At 39.9% G+C, this 23,298-nt stretch overlaps 1 protein-coding gene across 2 annotated transcripts in view; it reads right to left on the bottom strand.

Annotated features, from left to right (window-relative positions):
* PPP1R1C (protein phosphatase 1 regulatory inhibitor subunit 1C) overlaps positions 1-23,298 on the bottom strand; it is a 121,031-nt gene that overhangs the window by 49,326 nt on the left and 48,407 nt on the right. The window contains exon 4 of one of the 2 annotated variants that reach the window (XM_019523051.1): positions 21,944-22,015. In XM_019523051.1, the coding sequence (XP_019378596.1) occupies positions 21,944-22,015 (72 nt within the window). The remainder of the gene's footprint in view (positions 1-21,943; positions 22,016-23,298) is intronic. The other variant, XM_019523050.1, reaches the window with a different exon arrangement.

Genomic DNA, 23,298 nt, shown 5'->3' with positions numbered 1-23,298 from the left:
TGTTATCAACATTTAACACCCCATCAGAAAACAAAGCCCCTCTCATTAGTTTAAGCTCTTCCTAAACAACTTTTCCAAGGACGGGGACATTTCAAGGAGGGACATTACCAGATACCTGTTGATTAGCTCCAAAAAGGACTCAGTCATATCTGCCTTTGTCCTATCTTCCACAGCATTGTCAGCAAGGGTGCTGTGGCATTCCAGGGGTACCCTGAGGTCCTTTCAAGGGTACCATACAATTTTAGCACTGTTAGGCATGCAAGTATCATTCACAAAATAAACCCAGAGATTTCAAATAGGAATTCATGGTGTTAAAGACATTCTGACCTGTTGTGGTGTTTCTGAGTTCTGTGCAATACAATAATTGCTCTATTATTTTTCTGTTGCCAAAAAATAAGTGAACACTAAGATCTGGTATTTTATTAGGGGTGTCTTGAGCCTAATGAGGGGTAGCTTTAGCCTAAGAAAGTTGAGAAGCACTGAAGTAGTAGGTAGATATCTATTCACAATGAAGGTGGAAGGAGAAGCAGATCAGCAGCACTGGTAAGAAATTTGCAGCTGAATATATCCCATGGAAATGACCAATGCCTCAAATACTAAGAAGAATGTTGGCAGAAGCTGGGCTAGACTGGGGAACATTTAATCCATAATGCACCTAATGGCATGCTATTCATGTGCTGTATTAATAGGTAGTTATGAGACGAAATGCAGTTTTGTAATAACTCTTTTAAAAAATAAGAACAAGAACTACAGAGTTGTAATTATCATAGTTCTATACATTTCCTTGCCTCAAAATTAATGGTGATATACTGAGATAAACAGCACAGTCTGTAAAATCTAGCATAATCTCATGCAGAAAAATAAAGTGCTGACTTTGTTTCAGGGCCATTAATAATAACAATTGCCATTTTACTCCTCTATGCTTTGCCTTCCCTGGAAGTATTCTTACAGAAGATATATTTGCATACTCCTTTAAATAAAAAGCAATGTCAGAAATAAATTTACATAAATAAAAGAAGAATAATTCCACCCCTTTTGTGGAAACCAAATATTTATCTGACTGTATGTTTGCATTTGGTTCAGTTTCAGATGGGAAGGGGAAGTATCAAATACCATGTGCATTTATGGAAGTAAACTTTAACCACGTGAATGGGATGTTCCTCCTGACTTCTGTGTCTGCACAAAAGCTAGGCTTTGAATCTAAGAGAGAAAGTTGTTTGGTTTCCCCTCTCAACCAATACCTTTAGCTTCAAAAAGGTTGCATGGAAGTATGTCAGAGCTCAGTTTAGTTCACAAGTATTTGGGACAAATCTTAGAAATATGGATAAGCTTGAACTTTGTAGAGAATGTTTTTATCTCATAAAAATATGCAGGGAGTAAACTTCTGCATGGATCTGCAATCTGGGAAATTACTGAAAAGTTCAGATTCAAACTAAATTAAATGGTGCTTAGAACTTAATGTTTGGGTCAGTTCATAATGAGGAACCAGATGTAAAATTTAGAACAAAAGTGGAATCTAATACAAACTTTACTAAGGCTTTGTTAGGACCCTTTGTAATACAGATTTTTTTTTTCTCAAATATGTAAAGAGATAATACAGAATACTTTTTAAGCATCATTAATGTAAAAGCTTTCTTTCATTCCAAAGCAGAAAACAAATGACAATTATTCCTTTACTTATAATAATAGCAGATCTTGTGTACTATTCTAACTTCTAAAAAGCATGAAGTTAAAATTAGTGTAGACTCAAACAGGTATTCATTTTTATATATATTTTACATATGATATAATGCATAAGGTATCATAAGGTGTATATGTATAATGTATACAATGTGTGTGTGTATAGCAGGGGCAGGCAATTATTTCGGGCAGAGGGCCGCTTACCCAGTTTTGGCAGGGCCAAATGGGTAGCTCCGCCCCTTGACAGGTGCCCCACCCCTAATCACCATCTTGGGACCAACATCCCAGGGCCAGCACTGGTGGGGCCCAAAGCGGGGTGCAGGCTGGAAGGAGTCCATGGAGCTGGGATGGGCTGCACCAGCAGAGAGGGGGGAGCTGGCCTGGCTCCATAGAGTCCCTGCCAGCTGGGACCCTGTGCTCCTGCCACTCTGCTCTGGGCCCCACTGGCACTGGCCCCGGGACACTAGTGCAGGCCCCGTGCTCCCACTGGCTCCCCACCTGCTCACACCCAGTGCTCCCCAGTCCCACGGTACAAGCAGGGGGCAGCACTCTGCCCTGATCCCCTGCTCGCCAGCAGGGAAGAAGCTGGTGCTGAGCACAGGGAAAAGTGGCCCCTCACCTGCCCCATGGCCAGTGCCCCACATTTCAGGAGCTCGCAGCCCATGTGGGGCTGTCCAGAGCAGGCACAGGCAGACCCAGGCAGGCTGCAAGCCGCTGCAGTGTGGGGCACTGGCCATGGGGTGGGCAAGGGGCCACTTTTCCCTACGCTCAGCACCAGCTTGTAACCAGGTTACAAGGTGGTGCTGAGCATGGGAGGGGAGAAAGCAGCCCCGCCCCACCCCATGCCCGGAGCCTTGAGCTGTAGGTGCTCGCAGCCCTCATGGGGCTGTCTGGAGCAGGCACAGGCAGCCCCATGCAGGCTGCAGGCAGCTGCAGTGTGGGGCACCAGGCGTGGGTGGGGAGGGGCTGCTTCTCCCCCTCCCGTGCTCCTTCCCTGCCCGGGGTCCCCCCTCCCCCCCTTACCTGAGCTTCCCGTACCAGGGCATCCGCATGCTCCCAACCCAGAAACCTTGGCTGGGGCTTCTGGCTGTGGATGGGGCCGGGCGGCCCCCACTGTTGTTGGAGCCTGCTGTGCTTCCCTTGAGTCCTACTGCCCTTGGTTCCTGTCATTTTTGACAGAAACCAAGGGCAGAGAAATATTAATTTTCCAAATTTTTTTAGGAGCCCCATGGGCTGGATAGAATGGCCTCGTGAGCTGGATCTGGCCCATGGGCAGTATTTTGCCCACCCCTGGTATGTAGTGTATATGTATATATTGTTTTTATGTAGGGGTTCTCTGGTTATCTTGTTGTTCTAGTTTCCCTTTTAAGTTGCTTTAGTCCTCCTGCTGCTTTCCTGTTTTCAGTTATTCTGTTTAATTATTGTAAACTGTTCTAGGTCTTTGTTAGGAAGGATGGTTTAGAAATTAGGCAGGCAAGCAGGCAGGCAGGGAGAGAGGGAGAGTGTACTATGGTGACATAACATTTATTTTTGTAATATAAAAGTCAAGGTGAGACTTGTTAAAATGTTTTGCTTCCTTCTCAAAGGTTCGTTTAAATCAATACTACTTTGCAAAAACTTTTAACTCAAGAAAACTGCAGGGTTTTTTACAGAAAAATATTTCCATCCAATTTTTTTTTACTAGCTCTGCTCAATTTTTGTTTGGCAAACCTATCTGAATCCAGTGCCACTGGCTCATAGTGTAGATGGAATCCTCTGTTGTTCTCCTCCACATGGCTCCATCTTCTTACTTCAAGGTCTCTGTAGTTCATCAGAACTTGTGAAACATTAAACAAATGAGGAAAGAAGTTAGCACATCCAGGGTACTTGAAGCCAGAAGTGGCTGGGGGAGAGAGGGAGATGAAAAGTAGAAGACAGCTACACCCGCACATCATTTTCAGGAGAGCTTTTTTATTACTTTAATCTTTTTAACAACTTTCCCCAGTTTCAGCATGACACATAACTTGGCTTTCTCTTCTGGATCTTCATTTTCTCCTTTGACATTCTTTTCATGGAGATTATACTTGCCCTTTCTTCTTCCATTGTTCCTGGTCTTTTTGTTCTTTACTTTTCCCCTTTCTTTGTCTTGTGCTCCAAATTTTTTTGCACGGGCTAGTCCACAGGGATCTGATATGTAATGCAAAGGATTTTTTTTTTTTAGCGTTTTCTGTTTGTTTGATAGTTTGTTTTTGAAAGATGACTAGGAAGATGTTTCTAGATATCACTAGATTTGTTAGGAGGAGCTGCTCTGACAATATATGAAGCCCTGCATTTTTGGGAAAGTAGCTCATTCTTCTCAATGTCAGCAAGAGGCATTGGAAGACTTTCAAACCTCAAATCATTGGTGAGATACTCTCATTTGTGTACAGCCAATACACCAACATTGCTTTTTTATCTTCTGCACTCCCATGTACTGTCAGGCTTTCACCTTTAATTGATCCAGTCTGCTTGGCTTGTATTAAAGATCTGGACTTCATGTGCTTATCTGTCAAATTTGTTGATGAAATCCTTACCAGGCTATGATTATAATCTTTATTATTAAGATTCACCCTCTCAAGTTTGGGATGGCAAAGGAGGAATATCTTGGCATTGTCACAATCAGACCTCAGCAACTCTTGTCATGTTGAATATTTTGTGGATAGCTAACAAATTAGGAAACCAATTTGGTGATTAGAAACATGGCAAATGAGCCAGTTAGTAATCATGTGCTTGCAATCACATTAGCTTCACCACTGCTGATGTCTGGATGGTCTTCAAGTGGCAGGCAATTGCCAGTTTCTTTACACTGTAGTTGTGCTATAGTTGTGCTTTTTAGACCTTTGTAGGAATCTGCCCTGAAAACTGCCTATATTCACCACTTAGTGATCTGTGAGTTATTGGTATCATCTAAAACAAGGATCCTGTTTAAAATTGGGATCACTTTCAAAAAACTAAGTCCATCTGAACATGTGCTTTCCATTCTAACAGCTCACACATTTGCATTTGTAGTTTTCATTAAAGAAAATGTAATCACCATTGCTAAGGGATTCCTGCTAATATGCTGCACTAGCCACTATTGGCTGTGCAGAGCAGCTGCTCTTGGCATAATAGTACATTCTGGACTGCAGAGAGCAGAAATGATTATTGCTGGCTTCAGCTTCCAGCAGGCGCTCATTGATGTGTTATGAAATATTTACATATAAGTCATTTAATTATTAAATACTCATTCTGTAGGCCTTGAGCACCTATTCTAAGTTGCTTTGAAGCATTTCATTTTTTTCTGCAGAATTTGCTGCATTTAGAAGTTATATAATTAAAATTTATTATGAAAGTGGACTCAGTAAAATGGCAGTCTGCGATTGTGGGTTAAAGTTTTAAAAGAACATAAAATTTACATTTCAAAAGGAAACTGAATTTTTAAAGGTATTCACATGCCTCATGCCCAGCTGAACACCTCTAAAACTCTGACAGATGGGAGTCTAAATATCATGTTGATGTCAGGTCTTCAATCACGTACATGTTTTTGAAAATGTGACTCTGCGTGTTTATTGTTGCTCAGTGGTTCTCATACCAACCACACATACTATAGAAGTAATAGGAGATACTTTCTGCCAGCCCTACTAGCTGGTTCTTTCTTCTTATGCATTATCACCAGTAATAAAGGTTTTGCTGAACAAATTACATGCTCATTGACAAGTGTTTCAAGCATGCAATGCCATTATCTGCCGGTGATCCCCTCTAACACAATTATTTTCATCATATGTTTTCATAGAATCCTAAAGTTACAAAGTTGGAAGAGACCTTAAAGGCTATGAATGCAGGAATGCTATTCCTAAATCAACCCTGCCTAGTGCCTATCCAACCTCCTTCTGAAAAAGCCCAGCCTCCAAGGAAAGAGATTGTACAACTTCTCTGGACAGTCTATTACACTGCCTCACTGTTCTACCAGAAAGGAAGCTTCTTTTTTTTTTTCTTGAGATCTAATCTAAATCTACTTTCTTGCAATTTAAATCCATTGCGTTGCATCCTGCCCTCAGCAGCAAGGAAGAATAGATGTTCTTCCTTTTCTTTACAGCAGTTATTCTTTATAGTAAATAGTTGAACACTGCTATCATTTGTCTCCTTAATCACCTTTTCTTCAAGCTAAAAGTGCATAGTTCTATCAACCTTTCTGCACAAAGTTTTTATTCCCAACCCGTTTACCATTTTGTCACCCAACTTCAGACTCCCTCTACCTTCTTCACCTTTTTCTTAAAATACGAAGCCCAGAACAGCATACAATGTTCTAGACGAGGCCTAATCAGTGCCAAGTGGCACTATCATCTCTCAGGTCTCGCACTGATGGGCTTTGTTACATGTTACCCTGTAAACCGCATAAATGTTGATTGGTATTAGCGCTAGCTTGAGTTTGGAGCAGTCACACATTCAGGCCATCAGGGGCCTAGAGGACTGAAAAGTAAGAAACCCCCACTACTCACATTCTGGGCTTCCCCTGGGCTCCCCCTGCCCTGCTCCTTGAGGACCTCCTCTGCTTCCAGGGCTCCCTCCCTGCCCCTCAGGCAGGGAAGTGTTAAGCTACCAGCCTGGCCCCACCACTGCTAGGCTGCTGCCCTCTGCCTGTGCCAGGAGGCAGGCAGCTTAATCCTTCCCTGCCTGCAACCCTGGGACAGACAGCATGGACAGCCATAGGTAATTTGAGGAGAGGCAGCTGTGGGCCCAACCTGGGCCAGTCAAGGGGGGCAGAGGCAGGTGGGGTGTCTACACAAAGGTGTAGCCTAGAGTGGCTACACTTCAGTGTAATATGAGTTAGGTAACACAGATCACAGATAATCCTGCCCTGATGTGGCATAACTTTGAGCCACATAATGAGTGCTTAAAATTAGTTCCAGGTGTTAATGTGCAGACAATCCAGGGGGTAAGAGCTCCACAAAATTATTGTGTACCAAGACCCTATAACTCCTGTTGATAGAACCCTCTTTTTTGAGGGGTAATTTGCAGGGAGGTTAGGTTCTTCAGGTTATTTATTTGTTTTGTTTTTTATGACTGCATCACACTGCTAATTCATTTTGAGTTTGGTGTCCATCAAAAATGTCTTCTCAACAGTGCTACCATTCAGCAACTCTGTATTTGTACCATTAGGATTATAGGATTGTAGGAAAGTAGGGCCGGAAGGGACCTCACAAGGACATCTAGTCCAGCCCCCTATTCAAGTCAGGATCAACTCAACTAAACTATCCCAAACTAGTGTCTATCCAATCCAGACTTGAAAATTCCCAAGGATGGAAATTCCACAGTTATTCTAAGTAGCCTGTTCCAATGTTTGACCACCCTCATAGTCAGAAAGCTCCTTTTAATCTCCAACCTAAATTTCCCTTCCCACAGCTTGAGGCCATCACCCCAAATCCTGTACCATATGACCATGGAGAAAATCCCATCTCCATCCTCTCTGTAATCACTCTTCAGGTATGTGAAAACTATTATAAAATCCCCACCTCCACCACCAGTCTTCTCTTCTGAGGCAAAAAAGCCCTAGTTCTTTCAACTTTTCCTCAGAAGTCTTGCCTTCCAGGCCCCTAATCCTTTCGTTTCTCTGTGCTGGACTCTTTGCAAACTGTCCACATCCTTTTTGAAGTTTGGGGCCCAAAACTGGACACAATACTCCAGGTGAGGCCTCAGCGTGGCTGAATATAGCAGAAGAGCCACTTTCCTCAATTTGCAGTGACACTCCTGTTAATACAGTCAAGCATGTTGTTGGCTTTTTTTGCAACAAGAGCATATTGTTAGCTGATATTGAGTGTATGTTCTACTGTAACTCCTGGGTCCTTCTCTGCAGTACTACAGCCTGGCCAGTCATTCCCCAGTCTGTATTTATGCATGCAATTATTCTGCCCTACATGCAGGACTTTGCACTTGTCTTTGCTGAATCTCATCTCATTGATTATGAACAAATTCTCCAGTCTATGCAGGTAATAGCCCTACAATCTAGAGTATCTGCAACTCCACCCAACTTGGTATCATCTTCAAATTTGCAAAGCATGCACTTGATCCCATGCTGCAAATCATTAATGAAGATATTAAATAATAATGGATTCAAGACGGACCCCAGGGGAAACCCAGTACTGCCAATGAGACATCGGACATTGATAACTACTCCTTGAATAAGTGATGAATATGTATCCATCTTACAGTATTTTCATCTACTCTGTATTTCCTTAGCTTGTTAATGAAAATGTCTTGGGAGACTCTGTCAAAAACCTTCCAGAAGTCAAGGTACATCACATCCACTGCTCTCCCCATATCCACAGATCCCTTCATCATAGAAGGAAATCAGCTTGGTCAAGCACACCTTGTTTGTGGTGAATCCTTGCTGGTTTTTCCTGATCACCTTGTTCTCCTCTAAGTCTGTTGCAATGAATTTATTACAGATCTGCTCCATGATCTTTCCAGGTATCAAAATCAACCTGAGTGGTCTCATAGCCTCTTTTACTTTCTTAAAGATGGGTACGTAAGCTGCCCTTTCCCAATCATCCAGGACTTCATCTGACCTCCACAAATTCTCAAAGAGGATAGCCAAAGGTTTTCAAATTACTTCATCCAATGTTTTCACTACCCTGTGGTGCATCCCATCGGGCCCTGCTGACTTGAAGGCATCTAGCTTCCTTAAGTAAACCCTAACCTGTTTTACTACTACTTTAGGCTGTTTTTCTCCTTCTCTGTCTTTGCTGCCAACTGCTCTTGTCATCTGGTAGTGGCACCTACTTGTGAAGGCTGAAGTAAAAAAGGTATTAAATACTTCAGCTTTTGCTGCATCACCTGTAACTAGATTGCCTTCTGCAGTCCATAAGGGACCTGTGGTTTTTCTAGTCTTCCTCTTATTCTTGAGATACTTGAAGAATCCCTTAGATATAGCATATTACACTTATTTGTGCTGAACTTTATCCTATTATCTCTAGCACAGGTTTCCAATGTATCAAGATCCTTCTGACTTCTTCTCCTACCTTTTGAAATATTTCAGATTGGTTCCCTGGTTTCATATCATCTCAGCAGGTGCTGCTGTAGTCCAATTATCTAACAAGTTCTCTTCTAAATGAACATTTGATATATGGATAATGCTCAATACCTGTGAAATCTTAGAAACTCTATAGAAAGGTAAAGCCAAATATCCACTAGGTTTGAATTATCCTCAATGTTTTGCAACTATGGATTCAAACCTGAAGGGTCAAATCTTTGTCTTTGCAAACTGGATAAATTAAGAATCGGCCATTTTCTCTAGTGCTAAACAATACATTTTAAAGCAATAAGAAAAGCTGTGTGATCTACAAAGTTTCTGTGATTCATTAAACAAGTTCTGCCCAAATGGCTTCCTGCTACAGATTTGAAAGTGTAAATCAAATCTTTCTCACATGCTGTGAACCCGTTTAAGGGGTTCAAGAGCTACACTTTACATTTGTTACTTGAAAAAGTCCCTCTTCATCTGGCATAATTGTGCCTTAATGTCACAACCTGGGAATAATTATCATGAATCTTGAATGTACATCTGCACAAGAACCAAACTCCTGATCTTGAATGTAAAATCGCCCACAAACTAAAGAAATTATAGCTGACCGAGAGCAAGAAGTGAATATAAATTATCTTGGAAAGCTGGGTGAAATTTCCAGCTGGGTAACCCTAAGACAGTTAGCTCTGAAAGCCCAATGATCTAACCAGGCAAATTTCTGAGAACCAGGCATCCCACCTTCCTAGCACCTATTACTAGGGAACCAGTATGCCAGGATGTTTTGACATTGTCAGTGGAAATGACCTATTCCCACAGAATGGTTTAATTTCTTAGACTCAGCATTTTCTGATGGAAATCTACTTTGTCAGAGAATTTTTGATAAGCTCTATTTTCTTCCCACTATGTTTACAGTGGTGGCAATTAGAGGGCGTCTCTAAACACTGCTAGAAAACATAACCACTTTGCTTTCAGACATGCTTCTGAAAGATATATTAAGAGTAAAAGTGATTCATATTTCATTCAAATGAAAATAAAACATAACAAGGTCATTCATCCCTACTGCATTATCACTAGTGTTTTTACTCACTGGAAAGAGATATCCAATACAATTTAACCTGTAGCATTTGTTCAACATTAGAGGGCTTGGGGAGAGGGAGCTTAGAAGAGTCTTTACCTGATGAAAAACACAAATTTAGCAGCCCGGAAACATATGAGAACTTTGTGTCACTTTCACCAATTTAGGGCCAAAAAATTTTTTTAAATCGAACATTTTTGCCATTTTAATGCAATTTTTTTATTTTTAAATTTACAATGTTTTTCATTTTAAAATGTCTTTATTTTTTTATTAAATTAAATAATAAAAATGGCTAAAATCAAATGAGAACCTTTCTTTCAACATGCAATATTTATAAAACTTTTTATTCCTCAGAAATGTTGTAAAATTTATGCTTGGTTTGAACAAAAAAAAATTTTTGTTTTTCAGGATTATCGTCAAACCAAAAATGAAAATTATTCAGCCAGCTTGATTCAGCATAAAATACCACAGCTGCAAAGTATTTGAATTACACTCTTTACTTCCCAGGAGCAGCATAATTTTGATAGTGTGGGCAACAGGAAGACTCCTGTAAGACGCACATATTTTCGAGTTTGCCTAAGGCAGCAAAATACCCTAGAGCCAGCACTCCATACAACCAGAATTTAATTACATGCTGGAAGGACACCATTTGGCACTTAGGTTCATAGTCAGAGTCTGAAAGAAACCACCATGAATTCTGATTTTTTTAGGGAAGACCAAACACCAGTCGACAAGACTAAATATCAGTTTACCCACTTTGCCTTCAAAGCATAAAGACACACATTCATTACAGCTGCAAACACTCCCAGATCATTCTTACCCTAGGCACATGTGTGTCAGAGCTATACCATCTGCAGATGAGTCAGAATATTGTTTTACTTTGCAGGCTTCCAGCTAGGAACGAGCATGAACCAAAATCTGAATGTCCCTTGGATTTGAGGGAAATAATTGTATGCAAGTGATTTTAATAATCAGTACTCCAATTCTGGTAGGAAAAACTGGTTTTTGCTGAGATTTAAAATCTCTTCTTTCTTTCTGCTATTACCTCTCTTATCAACACTCTAAAAGTCTTAGTGTGATTCTTATAAAAAAAATTAATAAGTGACTAGAAATACCACTATCACCAATGCAAATATCAGTATCACTTAGGAGCCACCAGAGGGTGCTTTGGTGACAAAAACATTTTCTTTCTGATAACTGAGGTAGCATTTTATGTTAATAGTTCAGGTTTTCAAATTGAAAACAATGGAAATGAAGAAAACTCTAAATCACATCACTTTCACACATACCCAACTCCTAAAATAAAGATCCAGCTTTGAATTAAAAAAATTTCATAGTGGTTAGGGTGTTACTTGAGATCTGACAAACCTGTATTCACATGTCTGGTCTTTCACAGACTTCCAATGTGAACTTGAAAAATGTCACATAGTTTCCATGCTTCAGATTCAATATGTTGTGTTAAAAAAGGACAATCCTGCCTCATAGGGGTCTTGTGAGGGTCAGTACCTTATGGTGATTGCAGTGTATTCAGACTGTATGATGATTAGGCAGATAGATACAGTAGCTGGTCAAGAAATTGCTATTCCTATGAATTAGAATAGCTCTGACAAACTTTCTGTGCTACTGCACAGGCTCCTACATCTTACCTTCGGGCTGGGTTTCACCCTCCCACACTCTCTGTACTGCAGCTACGCCCATAGTGCACAGTAAGATGAATTTTGAGACTGAGTGAATCATTCACAATTTAAGCTGTGCCATAGTGCACAGTAAGATGAATTTTGAGACTGAGTGAATCATTCACAATTTATGCTGTGCCATAGTGCACAGTAAGATGAATTTTGAGACTGAGTGAATCATTCACAATTTAAGCTGTGCCATAGTGCACAGTAAGATGAATTTTGAGACTGAGTGAATCATTCACAATTTAGTGTCACAATTTATCAAAATGTGTTCAGTGCTCAGTGTTTTAACAAATATTTGCTCTGCAGATTAGTCATAAACAGTGTGCTGCCAATATTCACAGTCAAGCTTCATTGGTGACCTGTGAGTGGTCAAATAAGTCATATAATATTATATTTATTCACTTATTGGGCAAGACTTGAAAAAACCACATTGATTCCCTTAAGAAAAATTAGCCATTTAGAAAATGATAACAGATAAACAGAATTAGGTGCTTCTAGAAAAAATAAAGCCTTTATTTTATAACCCACAGAGGCCTTGCCCAAGGTGTCTTCATTGGAAAAAATAAGCTTCTGTAGGATTTACTGGCTGGCTGCAGAGTTTAAATTTCATTTTTCTCTGATTGCATTCACACAAATAACTGCATGTGAGTCAGCAGCCTTAGATGTGGTCTTAGGAGGGTGTGGTTAAATCCTCAGTCTGTTCATTTCCTTGTGTCAATGCCAAGGCTCTGGGAAAGAGATTTGGGAAGACTGTGTTTCTACTGTGTTAGGCAGTGTCCCTTTCCTGAGGGTAAAGAAAAAGAGAAATGAGGGGGAAGGAGTGCAGCATGGTTATATGTAGAAAGTTTTCCCTCTTAAAAAATTCACTTGTGATTAGTACTCAACTGCAAAAAGATACATCAAGTCAGGATAATGGATAACAACACCATTGCCATAGCGAGTGTAACACAGATGGTCTACAAAGAGCAAGACTAGAAGTTGTTTTCCCTTTTGGCCTATCCTATGAAAACTACATTGTTTCGGTGGACTTTTGCTTGGGTCAGATCAAAATAGAAGGGAGAAAACAAGAAAAATAACCTTAAGCTACTGTACTCAATGCAGATGTCATGGACACAAATGAACATGAACCACTCTAGAATCTTGGTTTCATTCAAACGGTACAGAAGAATACGAATTAACGCAAATTAATAATCACAATCCTGCTCACAACTCCAGTAAATAGACGTTCCAGCAACAATAGGATCTGAGCAGTGGGCTTAAATGTATGCTTTCTTATGCAAAAGAAAAGTTAGGAAACGTGTTTCTGAGAACTTACCTAGGACAAGTTTGATCTGCTAGTCACTGTATGCTCACACAAACTGATGTCAGGGTACAGGAAGTTCCATGATCTCCAGACATGGCTCATGACATTTCAAGTTGTCTTTTCATAACTTTGGTTTTAGAAGCTGAAAATTTTCAGTTAACAACTCTATATAACTGTATAAGTATCTATTGATATGCAGGTGCTGTAGCAGTATTTTGGAAGATATGGGGGGCAGGAGCAAGCAGGTGAGTTACACAGACTTGAAGTGACTTAGGAGTTATTTTCTATAAGATTTGAGCTCTCATGTCACTCAGATAAAGTTGAACATCTTACCTGCAGATATCCACTTATAAAATAAGTTCAGTTTTTAAGTGTAAGACCTTAGAGGAGAACAAGTGACCATTAAATATTGTAATACTGAAGTCACTGAATACAGGTTCTGTCATGTAATCTACATATTAACATTCACCCAGATCACATGATTGATGTCAGGAAATAAAATGTAATAATTCTGCCAAATGATTTGACTGAGAAGATTTGGCTACATCTACCCATGCAGAAAGAATACCTCTTGCTCCCTTTGTTCAAAAGTTATTTTCATTCAGCTCATAACATTGCTAGAGTTCTTGGAATTTAACTATTAATATATTCCATGCCCCAAAGTAACTGGAACAATACATCCTGTTCTCCCAGGCCTTTGTAGTTTATATTTTAAACTCAGTAATGGCTTTCCCACCTCACTTTCATTCTCATAATGTTTTATGCAGTTATCTTTGAAAATAATTATTGGTTTTAAGGTTAACATTTACCCCTTACAGGAACTAATGATGTTGCAATATTTACACTGCTCTTTTATATTTAGTATAAAGACTGCTCAATAATACTAATTGTTTGCAAGTTGAAAATGTTAACTCAAAGAAATTTCTTTATAAGATAATCCTTTATCAAAAAAGGAAAGTTATACAATTGACAATAAACCTTAATTTCTGCTTTAAAATAACCAGGCTTCTAGAATTAAGGTTGATATGAAGTCAATGGAAAGATTCTCATCAACTTCACAGTGCATTGGATCAGGTCCTTAAATTACTAAAGGAAGTTTAGTGGTTGCTATTAGCAACTTGCGCAACCTTTTCTTTACTACATGCCAAGTAATAGTGGCAGACAACAAGTTATAACACAAACATTTGCATTGTATTGTAGAACAGATGTCAAGCTTAATCTCCACCAAACACCTCAGTATCTCTAAAGGTATCTTAGTATTTATTGCAGCCAAGGCTAGAGCCATCTTGAAGCAAATACTGCCAGATGTGTGAAATGAAAAGTACTTAAGGCTTCCAGGGATACAAAATTAAATACAGGCTACAGCCAAATTTTCAGACAGAAGCAGAGTAATGCAAGCCTATGATGGCAGCAAGGTAATATGACCCATTCACTAATTCTATGAGTTGCAAGGGAGAAGAGGATAAGGGGGAGTATGAGCACTGAGGATATATTGTCTTTAGGAAAAACAAAACACAGGAATAACCTGTCACTTCCTATAGCAGTACATATAGAAACCCTGATAAGGAAACTCTTTATTAAGGCCTTCTTACACAGTAAAATTGGGTAACTCCTTAACACTTGGATTGTCCCCACATTAACACCTTAAACTGGTTTTAAACACTTTTTATGCAGCTCAAAGTCATACCACTCCAGGGCAGGACTATCTCTGATCTGCACCACCCAGCTGAAATTGCTGGGTAGCACTCTAGGCTATACCTTAGGGCATCTTCACACATGCTCCATGGTGCAGTGGAGGGGGGAGGTGAGTTAATTAAAACACCCTCAATGTCTTGTGTATTCAGCACCTGGAGCTTAAAATGGATGGCAGGGGCACTTTAAGTTTAACATTCAATAAGCTTTAGTTATAGCACCACTGCCGCCATTTTGAAATGTAGGGATGCTGAGGCTGCTGATGCAGGGATGCTGATGTGATGCTGAGGCTGCTGGAGCGTTCTAATTAGAATGCTCCCGCAGACTTGATTAATTGAGTCTTCTCCGATGTATTCTAATTAGAACGTGTCAGAACAAGCATTGGGAACATGTATAGATGCCCTTGGAGCCTAGAGGTACAGTAAACAGGTGCAGCCACTCTAAGCTAGATCTTAGTAGAAACATCCCACCCAGCCCCACTTCCCTGCTCACCGAGATTGGGCCCACCCTACCCTCTTCAGCATCCCAGATCACCTCTCGTGGTTCCTCCATCCACCCCACACTTACTTGTGGATGCCCAGCTGCTCTCTGGGTGGATTCACCCCCATGAAGAGCAGCAGATTGCAGTAGCCAGCAGGTTAACCCTCCCCTGACTGCTTCCCCACACTGTGGGCAGCTACAAGTAGGAGGAGGCAGGGGGAACCCCAAAGAATAAGGGGAGCCCTGGTGGTGGGGGGAGGAACCGGAGGCAGCTGTAGGAGGGAAGCCTGGAATGGGTGGGAAGGGGATTCTTACCTTTCAGTCCTCCATGTCCCTGCTCCAAACTCAAGCTAGCCCTAACAGCCACCAACATTTATGTGGTTCATAGTGTAAGGTGTAACAAGGCCTATACTTGTTTCAATACATTAAATGGTATCAGCACAGAAGCTTGTTCAAAGCCAAACTTCAGTGAAAAATGGACAGTTTGAGCCCTGTGACTGAAACACAGAAGTACAGAAATGAACCAGAGGCAGATATGAGGTATGGGCACCGTGATGTAAAATTTATTCAACCCAAACTCCATACACATTTTGAGAGACAGTTAAAAGATCACTTAGCAAAAGAAAAATCCATACTGGTTCAAGACTCTAAGATGCATTTTCTCCCATTGGTTCTTCCAGGTTTATATATGTAATACTCACCTGGTATCACTGCAAGTTGTATGTATGAAACAGGGCACATTGACAGAGCTGCTGTTTATTATTACTGAAAGGGTGATGCATACAAATGCCAGCTCACTGGGGCAAATCCTTCACCCTCATTTGTTGTCATGGTGGGTTGTTTAGCAACAGAATTGGAAGCACCAAGTGGCTGAGCATCAGCAAGACAAAGGAGCAGTGCCCAGGGGAAAATAGATTTTCCCATTCCTCCCCGCCTCCACCCGGGTCTACAAGTGGGTTAGCTAAGAGTTGTTGGATACTATTCCAGCAATAAAAGTGAAGAAACCTTTCTAAACTGTTCCAAACCATCTGACCAGCAAGTGACTTGGCTCCCCAAGCCAATCCTCAAGCCAAGCCAATCCCTTGAATGGCAGTGATATCAGTATACGTATGTTCAGGACTACTGAATTTTTTAAGAGTCTATCTGCATCCTCCTACATGCACAGTAACAAACAGTAACACGTAACAATAACAAACAACAAAATGACAAGTTATCCCTTTTCGTTTGTAAACTGTTCCCATTTTAGAAAAAAAGGAAAATGTAGCACATGCAGAAGTGAAGGGAGTAGATTTGCGAATGCAGACAAATCTGCATTGATGTTCAGGATTATAGACATCAGGTCAAGGTTAAGTGAGCTTGTTGCAGTCCAAGTATAGTCTGAGCATTTTGCAGGTGGTGCTGCGAGGAACCATGCTCAGTTGCAGCTCTTGTGGACTCTGTGAACTCAGTGTTCACCATGCTAACAGTATCAGTATCTACTACTCCATCCCGATTAGCTATTAACTTTCAATCAGAAATAAGAAGTGCACCAGATATCACTGATCTGGTCTAAGGGGTTACAGAATTGGATCAAGATTATATATTGTACTAAATATTTTAATAAAAAATGCATTTCAGTAGGTATATCTTGCTCTTAAGCACTTATTCTGCTTATTGTTTTCTTTGGAGGAAAGAGTAAGCAGGCACTAAACAGGTCAGCATTTGAATTTCATGACAGAAGCCAGAATGAGCTCATCTAATATCATTTATAGCCATAAATGGTAGAGATGTGCACAGATCAGATCCCTAGATAAGAACATTCCTGGAGCTTTGGAGGATCCATGCTTCACAAGTGACTTCTGGTTATGTAACAGGTTGCATCAGAATCCTAACTTTGACCATCCTTTAGTTTTAGAAAAGTTCATATTCAATCCAATTGTGCCTCCTGCTAGAAAATAGCTTTATTCCTAAATTAAAATGCATTAGTGATCTATTATCTGGATGGTATTTCAATAAAAGTAAGGAATCTTGCATCACACTGAGCAGTGCTATATAAGGACAAAGAGGAATAAAATGTGAGTGGATGTATAACTTGAGATGAAATACTGGATTGAAAGTCACTTTTCAATTTTGTGGGGAAAGAGTTAAGTCATGGCTTGTTAAAGGCTTAATGAGCACTAAAAGCAACATGATTAGATTGATCCAAAGCCCACAGAAGTCAATGGGAATCTCTGTGTTTATTTCTAACATTGTTGGGTCAGGCCTTGTTTGTACCAGTTCCCTGAACTGGTGTCCTGAGCTGAGTGAAGGGTTCTTGTTCTCTGCCCATTTCTGCATACCTAGTCAGCAGAACCATAGCTTTGATGACCCATCTTTGATAAGGTCTGTAAAATGGACTTTTGGGAGCTCTTTCTGTTGTTTAAGCAGTTGTTGGTGTTAATAATAGAAGTATGAAAAGAACGTGGAGATTGGTGAGCCCTGGGCTTATGTGTAGGCTTATGAACATCTCAGACTCTGCCTTTATTTTGACTTCGTAAATCTTTTTATTTTAATCACTGTTTCCTTTCAAAGGATGATACCATTGCACTCTCTTTGATATCTGATGTATTCTGGGCCCATGATCCAGCCTGGCTTTGCTACACTGTAAAGTTCTGTAGGGATCAGAGTGAGTTCATATATGTGGAGGGCAAGACTTAAACAGGAATAGCTGGTGAGTATGAATGTACTGGGCACATCTACATGTGCAATTACTGTGAAGAAATAAATTCTGGTACTTATTGTTCTTGAGTTTATTGCTCCCAAGAGCACCGTTTGAACATGCGCCTGGGACCAGAGCACATTGAGCCAGGGTGGAGCAGCCTCAGCTGGCAGGGGGTCCCAGAAGTCAGCCTGCCATCCTAGGGCTGGTCCCTGCCACCCCAGCTCAATATGCTGCAGAGGGGGTGGCTGGGTAATGAGGGTGCTCCAGTGTGGGGCTAGCCAGCAGGCAGCCCACGCACTAAAGCACCCTCATGCCCCAGCCAGCCAGAGCAGTGTCTATATGTGTGCTGCTGTGGAGTAAAAAGCTCTACAGCAGGATAGTATTTGTAAATACAAGTACTGTTTTGCTGCTGAGTTAATTAGTTTACTCCAGCCCAATAGGGATACATGTAGATGCATGACATTTGCTGTGGAGCTAATTAATCTACTTCACAGTAATGTCTCATGTAGAGGTGCCCACTGAGTCAGACATATAGCTCACCTATTCTGTGTCTTATCTCCAACTGCCAGTGCCACACTCTTCACAGGTGAAAATAAATCTCTGGATGTGAAGGTAATATGACTTGTGTGCATATTCTTTTCAGGACATGGGGTGGTGAGCAGGAAGAGTTAAGAGAGGAAGATGACTACAGTTGAGTGTGACTAGTGAGTGAGTATGGGTGGTGTGTCTGACAAGGGGAGATAGGTAGGTGTGTAAGTAAGTACAGCTGAATGAATTCATTGATGCTTCATGCATATGGTGATATCCTCCATTGGCAAAACAAACAAACAAAAACACATTGAAGTCAATGGAGTTTTCTGGATTTATGTAAACCTAGAATTTAGCCCAGGATGCTCGAGTGGTTTTGTCCTTAGGCAAAATATTTTTTCCAGCATATTGTTTATTATTCTTGCTATTATCAGTTAGGATGATGAAGCAGTGGATTTACCAAAAAACCATGTGACAGGCCATGAAATAAAACAATGTCATGCTTGAGAACATCCAAAGTAGCAACAATTTAATGTAGGAGGAATATAATCTTCAGATTCTGAATTTGCTACAAACATACTACATATGCAGGGAATCAGGGACCACTGGGAAAGGGCCGGGAAGGGAAAATATTTTCAAAAACAAAATGGAAAATGATTCTTGATGTCCATTAAGCATGGTAATGTAATGCTAAGAGGGCTACTATGCTGCACTGTTATCTGGTCTGCTGTCTCATTTGCTTCATAGATATTCTCTTAAATCAATAGCACTTAGACTGATTTTTCTAGTCCAATGCATTCCAGTAAAAAAAAAAAAAAAAAAATTCTAAGGTGTGTCAGCTATTTTTCTTTTGCCTTGGGGACTCTGATAACCTTTCATTTAGGAAAATATTGGTAGAAACTAAAGTACACACAGATAATGAACCCATCAGTTTGTGCCATAACATGACACTGAATCTTCATGCAAACTAGCATGTCACAATTCACAAACCATTGTGTTACAATGTACAGACCCTATTTAGTAGGGTAAAAATCACCAAATGGACACGCCCTAAATCCAAGTAATGCTAGAAAAGCTATGCAGTACAGCAACTTCTGTTAAAGTTACCTAGTATTTACCATGAGCCACAATGACCCCGATTTATCCATGCTTGTGTGTGGATTTAGTGGGTTCCTACAGTTTCCAACATATATTTCAACCATGGTGCTATATTGCTAATTGATCACATGTTACTGCTGTCTGATGTAGATTTTTCTTGCCAGCCTTTTAATATGCTAAGGCAACAACTGGTTTTAATTTGGTAAAGTACATTTTAATTTATTCTTATTTTCTTTCTTCTAGATGTTCACTCCATTACATTTCACAGACAAGTATTCTCTCTTTCCTCCTCATTCAGAATTCAATCATTTTTTCAAGGGACCTGCTAGGGATACACCAACAGGCTTATATTTCAAACAAACAAACAAAAAACAAGTAGTCCAAAAACTAGTCTAAAAGCTTGAGTCAGAGTTAAATATAAATCTACTTGCTGTTCCCATACCCCTTCTACTGAAGACCCAAGATAAATCCTACTCTTCATTATAATATGTCTTTCAAATGGGTCTCCATGCCTACTGCTGCACTATGCTACCAGGTTCTGCACTCATGTATTTGACTTATGACTGTAAACTTGGATTGCACTGACATGTCAGTTTTAAAAGCCAATTCAATATAGGAAATGGTAGTGTTTACTATTACATGCTATTACTATTCTGCTTTCAGGCTGGAGATAGAAATTGAGATTTATTACCCTCATCTTGTAATGTAAAGAAACAGGATGTATTCTTGTCCCATATCCCAAGATTATTCATTCACAACAGTAACAGAAAACAGAGCAGTCTTTGTTGAGAAGCCGTTAGTGGATTTCTACACCTTCAAAATCTTGTTCTCTATTGCAGATTGCGATAAATATTCTGAGCACATTGAAAACTAGCATGTGAGAAAGGTTTGGGAAATAATGTACAATTATGCGTCTTCTTAATACCATCATGTTGCTAAAAAAAGACTTTTCAACACCTACCAGAAGAATAGAGTGATTTAAATTATCTCTAGCGCTTTTAAGAATTCTGCACTTCACAGTTGTACATTTCTTATTACATTATTTACTTGTTAGTCCATTTGTCTACACCAAGTAACAAGTATGTTGTCTTATAAAGGAAAAGAAGATATGTTAGGATTTTTTAAATCAGCATTTTGTTCTCAAAGACACCATTGTGTATCTGTAGTCCCTAAGCCAATTCACTCAATGAGTTGCAAGGTTCACAGTGATGTAGCCAAGAGTACAGCAGTGGGTAGTGTTTAGAATGCTTTGGGGGATTTGCTATTGTGTTTTGTTTTGCTCACAAGCCACATCAGCCCAGCTCTATTTTCTTGTATCTCAAAGGAAATCACTCAGTTCCTAAGCAGAGCATCTGTCCCATGTCAGTGCCACTCAGTAGACATTAGTTATTCCTCTACTGAGTCTGAAGAACAAGTAAGCAACGCCACCTAATTCCCAAACATTACCTGAACATAACCATAAAGCTTGTGGGACAATGGCAGGTTACTGTCATTGTGAAATAATATAATGCATGCATGCAGCATTTAGTTTGTAAAGCATTTAAATTATAGTTAGTGTAGAGCAAGACAATATTTTAGTAAAAATAATACACATTATTGCCTCCTCTGCCTTTTGTATATCAATTTATCTGGCTAGAGCACTTGATTTCTAATATCCAGTGAAGAAATGTTACCCCAGTGTGATAAATAGGAAATTCTCCTGTGCACTTGGCTGATATAATTTTAACTGCTACTAAGAGCAGGACTGGAGAATTTATGTTACAGAACCAGGTGTTTGTACCTGCATTGTAGAATAAATTGGCAAGATATTTCCTAACTACGAAGTAGCTTTCCTGGAAATAACGCTAACTCTTTGTAATTCTATTTGTTTGCTATGTGATACATTATGTTTACTGGGAGACATAGGAATTCAGGATCCACAGTATCTGGCAGGAAACCATTTTCTTACAGGAACAGACCTTTGCCTGTGCCATAAAATGACCCACCACTGCCAGAATATTGACTAAAGGCTTTAGCGAATCAGTGCTGAACACACGTAGCTACAAATGTGGCCAAGACAAACTCAGCTAAGCACCATTTTAGAAACTCAGCTAAATCCAAAAGTCCCAGTCATTGCTTCTGCTCTTTGTTGCTTGTTTTTGGGTATACCTGTTGAAAAGCACCAAGCCCCTTTAGGGAGCTGCTGGAAATTCTTGTTTCCTCCTGACTTCATTTTAAGTGCTCCAGGCCTCCAAGATCAGATTTTCAATATGTAGCTTTGACCATAATTCCTTTGAGCATCTGCCCAGAAAGCAAGGCAGAACGCAAGGGAACGCTTTAAGTAAAAAGTAAGCTGTATAGAGCTGATTTTGCAAACACTTTCTTATTCAGTCAGTTCTGTTCAAAGAAATGAACTTTGTTGCATAGATACAAGTCCAGGATGTAAGTATACGTTATCATAGGCTAATAAAAGCACTTGGAATTTGAGAAGGAGCTGTTTTCTACCTATGTTGTTAAGACACTTCCCTCATAAGGAAATGCAGAGGGGAATTAATTTAATTTATAAGATGTAGATTGAGGAGAACTAAACATCCAGCACTGCTTAGTCAATTAATCCATGGGCAAGTGTGCTCACTGTTTATTATCTAGTCCTTGGTTTTTAGTCCTGAGAGGTGATGCAAAGCCAGCAGTCAAAAAAAAAAACATGCATTAGCATAGCAAGAAACAGTACCTGAACAGTACCTTTGATGGCAGGAGGAGTATACACACTCTGCTTCCTCTGCTTAGGGGAGGCAGTCTGCGACTAAAAATGAAAAAGAGGTTTCAGTAGCAATGTCAGTCAAACCATGTCAGACAATTTCCCAACCGAAAAACCCTTTCTGCTACCGTTTCTTCAGTTACACAGTCTTTCTACATCCCCTTTTTTCTAGCCTGCCCTGATATTGCTCACATAGCTTTATTTTCCATCTGAGTTCCCATTAGTTCAACTTCACTCAGTGATAAAGAATATGGACAATTATTCTCATGATATGGATAACCTTGAGATGCTCTACATGTATAGCAGAGAGATTTCTTGTAGACTGTCTCCTTGAATAAGGTAGTACTAGTTGTCTTATGTTACTTGGAGCCCTATTAAATGGAAATATCGGTTTAACATCAGAGAACAGAACACAGTCCTCTCCAATGAAATATTTTACCTGATACTAGTCAAATTCTATAGTAGGATCATTCCTCAATCAACTCCATAAAAGTACATACACATAAAAATCCAGGTTTCAAAACAGGTTGATATCCATAAATAATACATTTTTACACCTCATATTCACTCAGCATTCACAGAAAAGCTCATGAAGAAATATTATTGTATACATTGGAAGGCACTTTATATATGAGTGAGACTACATATGTGAAGTGTCATGATTATATATTAAAAAATGCTTCTAAGGAAAACGGGGTTTTAGTTCTTGGATAAAATAGGCTCAACATTATTAATAATACTTTTCACTGTAAAGAGTGTTTTTGAGCACCAGAATAAAATAGACTGTACAACTAATATTCTATGTAAAATTGATATCCTTTTACACAGATTTACAAAATGCAAGGTTTATTTTAATCCATATTCAAGGAAAGGTAATGCAAAAAATTGAAAGTCCTACAGAAAAAGAGCCTTGAGACCGCGTTTTGGATTTCTGAATCCCTAAAGAATACTGCCCATGTACAGATATCATGTATGAATAAAAGATACGCCACATTCAAAGAAAACTATATGGGCATGATGTTTCTACTAGGAGAATCATTGTTCACCCAGTAGAAACTATGAGCATACAAGCATTCATGCAATTTCTCCTTGGGGAAACATGCTCTCTCTGGAAAAAAGATCTTCCAGGTGTTAACCTAGAAAATATCCCCTCTAAGAGGAAACTCTCTCTCAAGAGTGAATTCCTGTAATGCTCCTTTCCTGCTCTGGTCCAGAGGAGGGGACTGGAGCATAAGAGCAAAGTCCCTGACCTATTCTCCAGTCTGACAACTGGGAAAAGAAAAGGGGAGCAGATGAACCTTGCTTCCCACCTGCTCCCCAAACCAGAC

Source organism: Gavialis gangeticus, unplaced genomic scaffold (genome assembly GCF_001723915.1).
Source record: "Gavialis gangeticus isolate Ggan-Ray unplaced genomic scaffold, GavGan_comp1, whole genome shotgun sequence".
In the NCBI taxonomy this organism is placed as follows: Eukaryota; Metazoa; Chordata; order Crocodylia; family Gavialidae; genus Gavialis; species Gavialis gangeticus.
The sequence above is the reverse complement of the archived record's forward strand: the minus strand, read 5'-3'. Positions and strand labels throughout refer to the sequence as shown.